At 58.6% G+C, this 15531-nt stretch overlaps 1 protein-coding gene across 1 annotated transcript in view; it reads right to left on the reverse strand.

The window, feature by feature from the left end:
- Window positions 1–13842, reverse strand: part of DAB2IP (DAB2 interacting protein) — a 99699-nt gene extending 85857 nt beyond the window's left edge. Inside the window, exon 1 of the mRNA XM_056138602.1 lies at window positions 13621–13842. Coding sequence (XP_055994577.1) covers window positions 13621–13744 — 124 coding nt within the window. The 5' untranslated portion in view covers window positions 13745–13842. The remainder of the gene's footprint in view (window positions 1–13620) is intronic.
- Window positions 13843–15531: the final 1689 nt, after the last annotated feature.

Consider the following 15531-nt stretch of genomic DNA (forward strand, 5'->3'; position numbering starts at 1 on the left):
GCTCAGAGCTACGAGGAAGCCCGGAGCACCACTGAGGATGACCAAAACCGCACCCCCCCCCAGAAAAACAAAAGAATAAAAGCAGAATGGGGGGAGAGAGAGAGAGAGAGAGAGAGAGAGAGAGAGAGAGAGAGAGAGAGAGAATAGGAGTTAGGGCACTGGCTGGGCATTCAAGGAGGAATAGCAGGAGGAGGAGGAAGAGGAGGAGGAGGGGGAGGAGGAGGAGGGGGAGAAGGGAGAATATTGGCTTCCTCCCCTCTGGAGAAGCCTATGTTCTCTCTTGAATGTGTTTTTCTCTCCCCTTACATTTCCCAAATAAAGATATATCACTTTAAACAAACAAACAACAACAACAAAAAAAGAAAATCGAATATTCATCACCACATAGCACGTAAACGTCTTTCTCCACAGAGCTCTTGTTATCAAATGATTTATGTCAAGGGGCTCGGAAACCACAATAGGATGTGGGACCTCTGTTGATTCTTCCACCATCAAGTTGAGAGATGTTTCTGTGTCGGCACCTATAGAACATTTCATCTTTTTATATCACAAAGCACCCTGTGTTTATCCTTAGTATTGATGCTAATTACATCCATAATCCGTTAGGGCACATAAATTCTAATTATAGCACTCCAGAGGGAGCCAGGATTACCAAAACCTAAATATTCAGATGTACTGCGAAATGCAGCCTATTTCTCACTTCATTCAGAAAACTAGAAACCATTTTGTCTCCCCCAACCCCCTCGATTCTACTTTAGTATTTAAGGTTCGGTACTTTCGTTTTTTTTAAAAAAAATCTATCTTATCAAAACAGAGCAACACAGATAGATGATAAAACAGGGGTTTTTTTTTCCAATAAATAAAGATAGGCACACGGTTTTATGGGTATCTGTGGTGGTTTTTTACCATCCAGCTTGAAAACTCTACCTTTCTGTATTTGACAACTTGGCATCTGAATGTTAAATGAGCTCCAAGTTTCTAAGTGAATCATTTCATACTGGAGAAAACAGACTTGTGGTTTTCTGTGTAATTCTCAGCCGGAAGCGCCGCTGACCAAGGACTGTCTATCAGACCCTAGAAAGGGTGTGAGGCTGTTACTCGGAAGCATATTTATTATTTTCTGTTCGAAAATAGATCCTTTACGATGTTCCTTAGGAACTTGAGGGAAACGGGAAGAAAGAGCAGCAGGAAGGAAGTCCATGCTACCTTTGTCTCAGACCCAGGAATCTAGAACATTCTGCCAGTAACCATGCAACTCCACCAGGCTAGCTTGCAAGCATCTCCACTTTTCATAGTCACTGATGAGCAAAGCATTTAAAGTACTTAGGAAGAAATGGAACAAAGCAAAGGTAAGACTAAGAAATATATATATATGTATATATATACATATATACATATTACATATGATATGTTATCACAAGATCACAAGCATCCTGTTGTTCGTCGATTTCCTTGAGCAGGCACCAGTAACGTCTCCTTCATCCTAGCCCTGAGATTTTAAAAGAGCAATTTCAACGCTCTTTCAGGATTAGGAGAATGAGACCCATCATTGTTACTGGTATTTGGCATATTGAATACGACACAGGAAGTTTGCCAGACTCTGCCGTGCGGGCAGGATACTTTTGGTATCATCTTATCATCTTATTATATGCTATATTATATATATATATGTATATTGCTGAGAGACCTTTCAAGAAAATCTTGAGAGAGACACAATATTTGAGGATTAGAAAGGCTGGTTTTCAGATGCCAATTCCCATTCTAGCTTCAATTAAATCCCAATCGGAGCTGCAGCGGCCTTTGGAAACACCCCGGAAAGCTCGCTTTTAAACTGAGATGGGCAAACAGAGGGCCGAGAATAGCCCAGCAATCTGGAGAGAGCAGGGGCGGGCTGGGAGACTTAAGTTCCTTAGTTTCCAGACATCCTTTAGCCTGGAAGCATGGCTTATCAAAACCGCCCAGCGGTGCAGAAGGATCGAGACAGATCCCCAGACCAGAAGGAGGAGTCTGGAATAATCCCCCTTACTGATGGTCAATTGATCGGCAAGAGGGCGGAAAAGAACAAAGGTGGCTCAATGGTGGGAAAGACAGTTTTACTCCCGCCAACAAAGGGTGCTAGAGCAACGAGCAGTTGGGCAGTAAAGTCAACGAACCAGGGCCAGAGAGATAATCCGGACGTAAGGTGTTTGCCTCGCATGTTGCTGACCTCGTTCTTTCCCTGACACCACAGATGGTTCCGCAGCCCCACCGGGAATAAACCCAAAGCGAAGTCGGATAAATTAAATAAATAAAGCACTGCACTGTAGAACTCTCCTTCCATTGTTCATCGATTTGCTGGAGCGGACATCAGTGATGTCTCCATTGTGAGACTCATTACTGTGTTTGGCATATCGAATACTCCACAGAGAGCTTGCCAGGCTCTACAAGAGAGACGGAGGAATCGAACTCGGGTCAGCTGCATGCAAGGCAAACGCCCTACCTGCTGTGCTATCGCTTCAGCACAAATAAATAAAGCCGGGGGGGAAAAAAAATTAACAGGGTCCCGGCACACAGGGAGAAAGAGAGCTTAGAGCAACAGGCCACATCTGTGTATTCATATGAAGACTGACTCGAGAAATTAGAAGTATCAGCTCCCACTTGACCAGGAAGAAACTCGACATGCAGAAGCCCCCACCGTGAAAACACACTTTCAAGCCCAGGGGTCTCTGCACCAAGGGGCTGGCACCAGACAAGGAGGGTCCATGCCTGAGGGAGAGGTGACCACGCGCTCATGTCCCTGAGTGGCCTCCCCTGAGGACACCGAGACCCCTGCAGCTCCAGGTCCCGCTCAGCCCCGGCCACCGAGCAGAAAGGGATGGGGGATGCCCAGGATGATTTATCACATGGGTTCCAGATCTTTCCACAGAGCCAGAGAGCAGCGACAGCCTGGTGAAACCAGACTTGCATTTCTCTTTCCCATCTGAGTCAGCGGACAGTGCCCACCTGAACCCAGGCTTTGGGCTCCTGGAGGGGGGAGGAAGAGAAGAGATGGCCACGAGAGCCTGGGTCCAAGGTGTCCGTTCCCGCCCTAATAGTCCTAGGCGGGGCCACAGCATCATCTCAGAGGCTCAGAGGGGTGTGGAAAGGTGGGGGGTGGAGGGGCAGCTGGTACTTGGGAGGTGGATTGGGAGGTGGGAGGGGTTGCGGGGGACGCGTGCTCTCAGACCTAGCTGAGTACTATCCAGGGCGGTCTCCCTAAGGGCCAGACCCTGTCACTGCGTCTGCTTCTTTCCTGGACCCTCTCCCTCCCAGTCACCTTGGTGACCCGAGGAGGACGAGGATGGTCCTGAGGTCCTGATCCTGCCACACCTCCTCGACAGCCAGAGTTCTCCAGCTGCTTATTACGTCAGCATCACCTTCTCTATTTTTACGGCTTCCTTTGCTCCCGCGACCCGTGCCGCCACTGCTGTGGGCCCGAACCCTGGCGGGCGGCAGGCTGGCACTGAATCTGCACAATCGAAAGGCCTGAGAGGCAGCAGGTCCCGGGGGGGGGGGGGGGGGGGGGGGGAGTGCAAGTTCCTTTCCGCCAGTCGCTCTCTCTCGCTCTCTCTCTCCATCACAGTTTCAGAACCTCAAAGCGGCATCACACGCTCGGAAGCACTGGCACGAGAGCACAATGTGACACAGGAAGGCACAGGTAAGGGGAGACAGCTCAGGGAGTGGAGGATGGGCTTTGCATGTGCAAGTGCTGAGTGTTCCATCCCTGGCAACAATGACTGGCCCCCTGCAGCTTGCAAGGAACAGCCTTCCTGTACCCTCGAGCACTATGAGTACGGGCTTCCCTTCCCTCTCCACCCTCCCCCACCCCTCCAAAAAAAAAACTCTATGTACACAGTATGTGAATATACACCCAACTCATGAGGCTGGTGTCCCGGGGGGGTGAGTTCAGGTTTTGGCTCAATCTCGGGAAGGTTCCATCTCGCTGAGAACGTTCCCCAGGATGCGCAGACTGTAGGCATGTCTCAGGGACACCTCCGGCCAAGTGCCACAGAAGTTCCAGACCACCTCGTGCTGGGGACATTTCGTTCCCAACATGGAGAGGTGAGTTTCATGCCCCTTCACAGCTCATTGAATATGATGCTGCTTTTGATTTTTTTGTGCGTGCGTGTGTGTATGTGTGTGTGTGTGTGTGTGTGTGTGTGTGGCAGCCACTGAAAAATGTGAAGACTATTCTTAGCTCACGGGTCACATAAAAACAAGCCAAAGGACATGGCCTGTGGGCTTCCGCCTGGCCGACCCCTAAGGCGGCGGAATTCTTTTAGGACTGGAAAGACCCAAGAAAGAGAAAGGGAGTGTGGCAACATGCACAGTTGTGAAATCTGAGGATTCTGTGAGCAAGAGTCTGCATTGCTGCTTTTTTCCTACTTCTCTAAATTTTCGAGTCTTTCAGAATTTCCACCCAATTAAAGGGAGATGCCCAAGCAAGCCCCCTCACTGCTCTGAACTCATGGGCAGGCGCTGGTGTTGAAGGTTGCTTTCCTTCTCTTTTATAAAGGATGTTTCTTATAGTCTTGTATGTCTGGGAGTTGCGGGAGGAGGTGGGAGAAATACCAACCCCCCGAACGCCCCCCCAATCTTGGGGGTGGGTGGCTTGGGGACCACACCAGGCAATGCTCAGGAGTTACTCCTGAAGCTGGAGCGATAGCACAGCAGGTAGGCGGTTGCCTTGCACGCGGCTGGCCCAGGTTCAATTCCCAGCATCCCATATGGTCCTCCAAGCACTGCCAGGAGTAATTTCTGAGTGTAGAGCCTGGAGTAACCCCTGTGCATCGCTGGGTATGACCCAAAAAGCAACAATAAATAAATAAGCAAACAAAGAAAATAAGTTACTCCTAACTCTGCACTTAGGAATGACTTACTTCTAGTGGGGCTCATAGAATCATAGATGGTGCCAGGGATCGAACCCAGGTCTGCCACATGCAAGGCAAATGCCCTGCCCCCTCTACTATCTCTCCAGCCCCATATATTAAAAAAAAAAAAGAGTTGGGGCTAGAGCAATAGTACAACAGGTAGTGCTTTTTTTTTGCCTTGCACACGCAGCCAACACAGGTTTGACCCCCAGCATTCCATGGGGCCCCCCTGAGCACCACCAGGAGTGATTCCTAAATGCAGACCAGGAGTCACCCCCAGAGGATCGCCAGGTGTGGCCCAAAAAACAAAAACTAAGAAGTGGTTTCCGAAGATGGTACAAAGGTAAAGCTCTTGCCTAGAGTGTGGCTGCTGCCGTGGTTTGGGTCTGTGGCAGGGCATATGGCCCCCCAAGTCCCACCAGGGGTGGAGATGGGGGCTATGCAGGGGGGGCAGGGGGCTGTGTGGGCTGGGAAACCCAGCTCCTCTGAGACTCAGGGCTCAACCCGGAGAATTCAGGACCTGCTGCTAAAAGAGGGGGAGGCACCGGCCCCCCATCTGCCTGCTACAGAACACGAAGTGCTGAACAGGCTCCTGGACCCCAGGTGCCCCTGCACCTGCCAAGTTCCTAGGAAAGCGGCTCTTCTCTCTGCTCCCCTCCCTGCCCTCCTGCACTGCCTGCAGGATGCCGCCCTTCACTGCTTCTCCTGCCGCCTTTCTGGTCCCCAGTCAAGCAGCTCCACAAAGGTCCCTGCTTCCCACTTTGATGCCTTCATAGCCCCGCCTACAGCTCCGTGAGCCCCGCCTACATCCCTACTGGCCCCGCCCACACAACACGAGCCCCGCCTACAGCTCCGTGAGCTCCGCCTACATCCCTATTGGCCCCGCCCATACAACACGAGCCCCGCCTACAGCTCCATGGGCTCTGCCTACACTTCATTGGTCCCGCCCACACCATTCAGGGCCCCGCCCACAGGCCCATGGGGCCCCACCTACAGTTCCAAGGGCTCCACCCACATCCCCACCAGGCCCGCCCAACCCACTGGGCCCTGCCCACAGGTCCATGGGCTCCGCCTACATCTCCACCGGCCCCGCCCACACCCACAGGGCCCCGCCCACAGCTCTATGGGCTCCGCCTAACAATGCCAATGGCCCCACCTCCAGCTCCGTCTTGGGGAGCCCACCCCATCCACCTCCTCTTTCCAGGGTCCTGGCCCCTACTCCCCTCACTTTGGAAATTCAGGACCTGCTGGATTCGCATAAAAACGATGGAGCAGCACGTATGGAGGCGGGAAGACCCTGACTTCTAAGACACACTGCTTGAGCAGTGACCAAAGGGGCGCTGTCATCCCGGAGTCCAGAGACCACCATCGGAGACGAGAGACAGGACACGGGGTTCAGGGGCTTGCTGTGGACGCAATGGCTGACCCAGGTTGAAATCCCCCATACCCCACGCGGTTGCCCAAGCACCAACAGGGATCACTCTGGAGCACAGAGCCAGAGACCCGTACCACTGGGTGTGGTCCAAACACCCCCACTCAGCCCCCGGAACAAAAAATAAAGAAAACTGGGAAGACAAAGACCACCGTGTGCCAGAATAAGGGAGACAACTGGGCCCACCGAAGTGGAAGGCAAGGGAAGCTCACATGCAGATCTGCCCAGCACCACCTGCCCACGCGCCCAGCCAGCGCTCAGGTGAGCTGGCAGCCGGCGCCTGCCTCGCATCCTCCAAGCTTGACAGTGCCTCTCAGCCCCCCACTCCACTCCTGCTGGCCAGATCCCCTGGGAGTGGGGTTGGGGAGCCCTCCCAGCCCACCCCTCTGAGTCGCCAGCCTCTTGCTGCATCAGAACAGCACCCACACCCTGGAGAGTCCTCTCCAGCCCAGACCCCGCGTGTGCAGTCACTAGCTCCTCCTCTCCTCCCACCCAGCTCCTGCCAGCCACACCCCTCCATCATGGTTCGGGTGCCGAGGGACAGCACTCCAGAGACTGGACCCTGGCCCTCGGTAAGCCAGGCGAGGCCAAGCAAATCAGCCGGGCTGGGCACGTGAGAGCCGCGGCTGAGGGAAGGGTGCTCGTGCTCCTCAGAGGGCTTGGTGGGACCCCAGGACAGGAAGGGCCCCAAGACAGACGCGCGCTGCCCCCCTCCCCGTGCGTCCTGTTCTGAGGTCCCAGGGCCTGCCGGCCTCTTGGCACACGGGCGGGAGCCCTGCCTCGCCTCCCATCTGCTACCCTGATTCCTCGGTGCCCCCAGGCAGGGCAGGGGCAGCCTGGAGCTGGTCCCCCATGACCGCCTTGGCACGGGGCGGGCCAACAGTAGGTGACTCACGGAAGCTGACCTGCTCCACACCGGTACGGGGACACTTGTAGCAGCCCGAAGGGAAGGGGCTGCCAAGGAACCATCTGGACGGTGCTGATGGCCACAGGCATGGGATCCTGTTTCTAGATCCTTCCTAACAGAGCTGCGATTAACCCCTTGGGCTTTGGAGAAACCCATGACAATCCACCTTGCCTAGAATGTGCTCTCGTGTCACATGTCTGTGATGGCAGCGAGTGGCATTTTCAGAAGGAGCCCGACCTCTGGCTGCAGAACCCCAGAGCCCTCCTCTCCCTCGGGTGTTTTGTGGAAGGGGGCAGAGCCCCAGGCCCATGCTCGCTACCATTTTTCATTTCACAACCATGTCAACAGAGTCCCTCCAAAGGCTCCAGAGAGGGGCTGGAGCAATAGCACAACAGGTAGGGTGTTTGCCTTGCACATGGCCGACCCAAGTTCGATTCCCAGCATCCCATATGGTCCCCTGAGCACCGCCAGGGGTAATTCCTGAGCACAGAGCCAGGAGTAACCCCTGTGCATCACCGGGTGTGACCCAAAAAGGAAAAAAAAAAGAATAAGGGGTGGTAGCAAGAGCCCCAAGAGCAACATCCCAGACCATCTCCCAGCTAGCTAGCAGCTGCCAGTGGAGGTGGGTGGGGGTGGCTGAGATGGGGAACCCACCCCAGAAAAACCCAGGTCAGGGAGGAATCTGGGAGACCAGGACCAAAGACCAAGACCAGGACTACATTCCCACGGGCGCTGGGGGCTGCCCACAAGCTGATCTGACGGTGGAACCCATCTGCCCCGAGTGCACATCTAGTCCTCCTTCTTGTTGTTATTATTATTAGAGGCTTCTTGAGAGTCCCCTTGCTTCTTCTTATGCAATCAGAGAACAACCACGGCACCCAGAGCTGCTTCCAAACTCGAGGTCACGTGGGCCAATTTCAGATGGATAATTAAATATTGAACAAATGCTGAAATGCCTGGACTGGATGGGGAGCGGCTAAAAATAGCCACCCGGCACTCCATGGGCCTTCTCAGGGCGGCCCCTCCCAGCAGCCCTCCAACAGAACCTTCCCCAGAGGAGAGAAGAGGAGAGAGAGGTGGGGGGGTGCTGGGGGGGGGGGAGGCGGGGTCCCGGCATTCCGCCCTCCTGGGAAACAAAACTTCAGCTCCCGGCAAGCTCTGAATGTTCCTGACCAGGAAATACTCTCCCTTTCCTGACATTTAACCAGGGGAAACACTGCCGCCGGTGGTTTAAAAAAAAAAAACGCCCAAAGGGCTTCAAGTCATTTCTAAACAAAATAGGCAAGAGGCTCAGGACTGAGTCTGCATTGGACAGACCCTGAATTCAACCAATCATCCCTCCCCCAAGAAATCCCAGGGCAAACAACACGAGCCCAGCTGCCTCAGTTTCCCCATCGGGTTTCGTCTTGGAACTGCAGCATTAGGATGTGAGGCTGGATGGGATTTCTCTGATGCCTCCCGTGACCTCAGTGCAAAGGCATCTCCTCTGGGCGCTCCCGGTCATCCACAGCAGCAAGCCCCCCTCCCGCGTCCCTTCCCCAACCTGGAGGATGCAGCCCACCAGGGCTCAGCCACCTGGAGCCAAGCCCGATCCAGGGCCATCTTTATAGGCTTCAGTTGGTGCTGATTCAACCATGGGTACGGGGGGATAGGGGGGTGGAGGGGATGGTTCATAACCTGACCACAAAGTGCCAGACACATGGGGCTCACTTTGGGGTCTCTAAATCACGCGCCCGCTAGCAAATACAGCTTGAGCTGGAGCTCCTGCACTGCGGGGGTCCCCCGGGGCCACAGGGATTGACCCCCAAACACTGGGTCAAGAGGAGTGTCCGAGGGGGTAGAGAGAGGGCACAGAGGAATAAGGTGCTTGCCTCACACGCGGCAGACCCAACTGGATCCCCGGCACCCCACATGGTCCCCAGAGCACCACCAGGAATAATTCCTGAGTACAGAGCCAGGAGGAACCTCTGAGCACAACCGAGTGCGGCCCCAAAACAAAACAAAACAAAAAACTAGTTAATAGAAACAACAGTCTGTTAGAAATCACGGTTTAGGGAGAAGAAAGGTGGGGGAGAGGTTGATGTTCTTTTTTATTATTATTTTGGGGCTACTCGTGGTAGTGCTCAGGGGCCAATGCAGTGCCACGGATGGACCCAGATGTGCTCTGTGCATGCTGAGTGCACTCTCTCCCCCCACACACACCCCTGAGTCTCACACATACACGCTCCCTCACACTCGAGAGCCTCTCTCTCTCTCTCTCACACACACACACACACACACCCGAGTCTCTCATTCACACACACAGATACACATACTTCCTCACACCCTGAGAGTCACACACACACACACACACACACACACACACACACACACACACACACACACACACACACTCCCTCACACCCCTGACAGAGACTAGGCCCCTCAGTCCTGGACCAGGATCTGTTCTCTGCAGGAGCAAAGGCTAGAAAGGGCGGAGTTGATTTCACAAGCTTCATCCCAGTAGGGGACACGAGGGTGCCCTGGGAGACATTTCAAGACAGGGGAGTGGGGGAGAGAAGCAGCCACAGACTGGCCAGCCCCACCCTCTGCATTGTTCCCGGCCTAACTCAGCCCAGGGAGGCCAAGCACTGCCCCAGGCAGGCCCCTTGAAGTCAGGGTCCCCAAGGAGAGGACTTGGTGGTCTCCCTACCGCCCACTAACTTATGGGGGCACACAGGCCCTGCCCTACCATTGCTGCCACTCAGAGCAACGGGGGCTCTGTCCACACCCAGCTCTGGGGAGGGGCCCCCTGCTGTGCCTCAGTGTCCCCTCTACTTCCTCACCACCTCAGGCCAGCCCTGGGCGCCTGAGAGGGGCGGGGCCCCTGTAGGCAGCATGACCCAGGATCAGGCATGATGGGTGCATCGGGGCTGGGGGTAAGAACCCGGCACACTGGACAAAACATCTACACAGGCCCAAGTGGTCCGTCAGGGCCTGGCACGTGGCTGGTGCCCTGGGAAAGCGCAGATGAGGACAGGAAGCAAAGAATCAGCAGTTCCGTAAGCAAAGCTCCCATGATCCCAAGTCATCCGCCAATCAATAGATGAGACGGGCAGGCAGTCTTAACCCCACTTGAGAAATGGGGAAACTGAGGCTCCTTGACATGCCCAGAATCCCACTTTTTTTTGGGGAGTCACACCTGGCAATGCTCCAGGGTTACTCCCGGCTCTGCAGTCATGAATTCCTCCTGGCAGTGCTCAGGGAACCATATGGGAATGCCGAGGATTGAACTTGGGTCGGCTGCATGCAAGGCAAATGCTCTCCCCACTGTACTATCACTTGACCCCCCCTCCTTTTTTTTTTTTTTTGCTTTTTGGGTCACACCCGGCCATGCACAGGGGCCACTCCTGGCTCTACACTCAGGAACTACTCCTGGCGGTGCTCAGGGGATCATAGGGGATGCCAGAATTGAACCCAGGTCAGCTGTGTGCAAGGCAAATGCCCTCCCTGCTGTGCTATCATCCGGCCCCCAGAGATACCAGGTGCCACACGCCTCATTACGAGGCCGGAACACCAAAACCAGCTGATGTCGTTCATGTGAGAGCTATAAGGGAACCCACAGAAGAAACCCCAGAACCGCGATGACCCAGGAAGGGGACATGGGGGGGGGCAGTGGAGGCAGACTGAGATTGGCAAAGGCAGTGTGAAGAGGCGTGGAACTGTACCCCTAAAACACAGAGTCATGCCAAAAGTTAGCAGTTAGCGCAAGTAAAAAAAAATTGATTATTAAAAAAAAAAGTCACCCCCCGCAACCAACTGGGGGTTCAGTGGACAGATGGGGCATGTACACTTCACCCCCCCTTCTCCCCAGCTGACCCTCGTGCCCTGCAGAGGGGATGTCAGCACAGGTCCACCACCATGGAATGACCAAGGGCAACCCCCCCCCCCCCGCCCGCCCCGCCAGACGTGGAGTCTTCCTTGACTTGAGGCTGGGGGCAGGGGCCGGACTGGTGGCACACTTTGGGGGAGCAGACCCCTCTGCAGTCTCTGGGTCCCAAGGCACAGTGTGAAGTGGCCAGGGGACCCATGGCCCGGCAGCGGCGGCTGCTCTCCCCTGTCCCCACCCTTCTCCAGGCTCACGGTCTCCAGAGCCCCAGAAAGGAAGAGTCTGACTGAAAACCCCGCCTTGACTCAACTGGGGGGCTGCAGACGCCCCTCCCTGAGAGGCAGTGGGGTGTGGAAGCAATCGGATGTGGGGTGCAGTCGAGGGCTGTGGGGTACGGGCTGCAGTGGGGTGTCGGGGGCAGCTGGGTGCAGTTGGGTGTGGGGGCAGTGGGGTATGGGGGGTAGTGGGTGCAGTGGGGTGGGGTGCAGGGGTTGTGGGGTGCAGGGGGCAGGGCAGGCAGGAACCTCTCAAGGCGGTAACACCCGCCCAGCCTCCCAGCACTTTCCTGTTTCTGAACAAGTCCCCCCTACCCCACCCCTGCACACACACGCACCCCTGCCCTGGGCTTGCCTGTGCCCTTCCTGTCAGGGCCAGAGGCCAGAGGGGTGCGGTCTCCTCAGCCCCAGGAGCTGAGGTCTGGGCAGGGAGGATGGGATGGCGGGCGCTCCCCAGCAGTAGGGGGCAGACTCAGCTGCCCCCTCTCTCACTCCCCCTGCCCCAGGACGGATCTCCCAACAGCCGGTCATGTCCCCGCCTTTGCACAGGCTGCTCCTGTCCACTGCTCACCTCTCAAACAACCTTGTCTCCACCCCCATTCTCCACCCCAGTCCCGCCTAAAGGCTTGGAGAGGTAACTAGGCAACGGGCAGCTGGTGGGGGGGGGTGAGGAAGGGGGGGAAGGAGTCTGGGTGAACACGGATCTGACTCTGAGACTTGGTGGAACACCTGACCAGATGGTGAGAGCAGTGTCAAATGCCACCTCCCCTGTGCAGTCCTCTGCGATTCCCCAGGATGTAACTCTGGCTCAATAAAGGCTTCCCAGGCCCCCATTCTCCCCACATCGTGGCTGGCATCCAAAGCCGGGGCTCCTGCACTCATAGGACCTGGGAGCTGGGGCTCAGATGACGGCTAGACTGGGGGGGAGTTGAGTGGGCATTATCACTTGCCCCTGAGAACCGAGCAGAGGGCAGAGGTGGAATGGGACAGAGGGGCAGAGAGCCCGGCACGCAGGGCACAGGTGACAGGTGGATGCAGAAAGAAGGGGGGGGGGGGGGGCAAGGGGAAGCGCAGTCCTGGCAACAAACCCGATTCTGTATGGACTGGCCTGGCCTGGTCAGTGCACCCAGGGTCTCTGAGCAGTGACTCCCCCCAGGACCCCTGTCTCCCAGCCCAGCTGGGGGCAGCGCGCAGCCAGAGACCAGTTCCCAGAAGGTAGCGGATATCCACAGCCTGGAGGAAACTCTGAAAACCCCGCCCACTCCCGAGCACCTCACCGGGTGCGCGCCCCACCCCAGACGGCTGGACCCCTTCCCAGCACCCAGAGAAAGCTCAGCCAGCAGCTGACGTCCCCGCTGGGCGCAAAAAGAGGAAACAGAGGCGCGGGATGCTGGCTGGCCGGCACCCTCAGCATCCCTGGCACGGGCGGGGGTGGGACCGCGGCTCCAGCTCCCTGGACGCACTGGCCCGAGCCCTCTGGGGTCAGGCGTGGCGCTGGACCGGGATAAAGCAAGGGCAGGAATAAAGCCCGGGTGTCTGCCGGGCTGCTGGGGGCTCCCCGCCTGGCTCCCCACCTCCCTCCCTGGGCACCGGGTGGAGGACTCTGCAAAGGTCCCGCCTGCCCAAGGGTCCCCTCCCGGATCCCTGTGCACAGGGGTCCCTCCCTCCCTCCTTCCTTCCCTCCCTCCGTCTGTCCCACCCCGCCCCGGGAGGAAGTCGGGGCTCTGCCAGGCCCCCGCGGCGCCCCCACACGCTCATTTCCAGCCGAGGATCCAGTTACTGGAAAAGAAACGCGGCGGCCGCGCACCTCCCCCTCCCGGGGCGCCGGGGGTCTCCAAAGAGGGAAACGCTTTCGCGCGAGTGGCGTGCCAGGCCGGTGGGTGCCGGACGCGCCACCAGCCCCCGGTAGCAGGCTTCGGACACAGGGCTCGGCCCCTCCCAGATTCCACCCACCTGTCCCTCCACCCGGGGAGCCTGGGAAAGAAAGGGGGCGGCGAGGCCGGCCCCGAGCGGCGACGCCGTTACTTTACAGCCGGCTGCTGAGCGCACGGCGGCACGGGGCACGGGGTGGGGGCGGCAAGAGGCGTCCTGGAGAGTTGGCAAACGAGAACCCCCTCGTTGCAAACTCCCTTTCCCGGCCGCCCCGGGCTCCGAGCGAGCGCACGCACGGCCTCAGTTTCCCCGGGAGGGAGCCGGCGGGGCCGCGGAGGGGCTCCCCGGGTGCGGGGCGGGGGTCGGGGCGCGCCTACCCCTGGAGGGCCGGGTCCGGCTGCGGGAGCGGCTCCTCTGTCGCTGCAGCCGGGGCCGCCGGAGCAGCCGGTAGTAGTAGGAGGGCCTCCCGGTGCTCTTCCTGGCGCTGCCGCCCGCCGACATGCTGCCGCCCGCCCGCCGGGCACCGGGCACCGGGCACCGGGCCGGGCCTGGGCGCGCTCACTCGGGCCCCATGGCGCGCTCCGGCCGGCCCGGCGGGCGCCCCGCTCGCTCCCCGCGCGCAGCCCGCGCCGCGGCCGCCGCACAAAGTCGCGCCAACTCCGCCCCGCCCCGCCTCCCGCGGCAGCCGGGCCCGCCGCGGGGTCCGGGACCCGGGGGCCGGGCTGGCACCGGCCCGGAGAGCAGCGCGGGGGAAATCCCGGCCTGGAGTCCGCCGGCCCGGGACGCGCCGAGCGCCCGGGACCCCGCGCCGCGCCCCCGGCCCGCGCCCCGGGGCCCCAGCCCGCGCCCCCAGACTGTGCCCATCACCCCCGCACCCCAGTCCCAGTCCGCGCCCCCAGCCTATGCCCGGCAGCCCCGCTGTGCGCCCCCCAGCCCGCGCTCAGCACCCCCGCCGTGAGCCCCAAACCTGTGTCCATCACCCCCGCCCCCGCGACCCCAGCCCCAGCCCACGCTCCCAGCCTGTGCACGGCAGCCCCGCTGTGCGCCCCAAGCCTGCGTCCATCACCCATGCCCCCGCGCCCCCTGCTCCAGACCGCGCCCAGACCCCATCCCTTCCACCCCAGGCCCGACCTCAGGGTGCGTGGGGCTGAAGGGCGGGTGTGAACCGTGCACACCCGCACAGGTGCGCTCCTGGGCACGGGACAGGGAGCGCGCGCACCCTCCACCCAAGCCTAGCATCGCCTTCAGGGAGGGTCTGAAAGAGCCACTGCAGGGCTGGTCTCTGTCCCAAAGCTGGGATCGGGGGCTGGACACACCTCCTGCCCCAGTGTAAAGCCTCCCATGAACACCAGGACACTTGTCCTTGCCTCCTTCTGGTGCTGGGCACTAGTCCCTACTTTGATCTCAGGGCCGACACTTGTTCCTACTTGGCATCTTTTCCTACGGCCCCTTTGGATCCACGTGAGTCTTGGAGAGTTAATCACAGCGTGTGCTTCAAGCGCGCCCAAAGCGGACAGAAACGGTCAGCCCAGCCTGACCACGCTGGCTGTCCTTTCTCCAGACTCCAGCAAACCCAGGCCCTGCGAGGTGCCAGGATCACCCCCTCCCCCGCACGCAGAGCGATTCCCACCAGGCTGCAGGGAACACTGAAGCGCGAAACCCTGCCCTGCACACTCTCCAAGCTCCTTCTGAGCACCAGCCGGCCTCGGGGTCCGAAGCAGCAGCCCCACACAACCTCCTGCACCCTCTTCTCCACTGCTCCCCACTTTACCCTACCAGGCCTTTCCTGGCCATCCTGGCCCTGGGGGTACCTCTCTCCCCTCCCACAGAGGTAGCTTCCACCCATCCTGAGCTCCAGCCCCTCCTCAAGCACAGAAGGGGAAACTGAGGCCCAGACAAAGCTATCTGACAAAGTGATAGCACGGTGGCCCTAGCGGGTCCCATTTTACTAATGAGTTTGTGAGGACCCCCCCCCTCCACGGATGCCTGAGTCCCCACAAGTCTACAGGGAACCACTGGAAGGTAGAGCCTGGAGGGGCGGGGCTGGCGGGGCCCTCCGGGCGGGAGTCCAGGCCGGGTTTTGCACCTGACAAGGGGATCCCCCTCCTGGGCTCCCTCCACCGGGGGTGGGCCCCCAGGTCAGGAGGAGCCTGGAACGCAGCTGGAAGCCAGGCGCCATCCCAGGGCCGGGGGAGGGGTGCGAGGGGCTCAGCTTCTCCAAACTCCAGCCGCCGGGCACCCCAGCCTTCAGCCGCCCTGCCCTGCCCTGCCCTGCAGGGGTGAGACCT

Source organism: Sorex fumeus, unplaced genomic scaffold (genome assembly GCF_029834395.1).
Source record: "Sorex fumeus unplaced genomic scaffold, SorFum_2.1 ptg000129l, whole genome shotgun sequence".
Taxonomy (NCBI): domain Eukaryota; kingdom Metazoa; phylum Chordata; class Mammalia; order Eulipotyphla; family Soricidae; genus Sorex; species Sorex fumeus.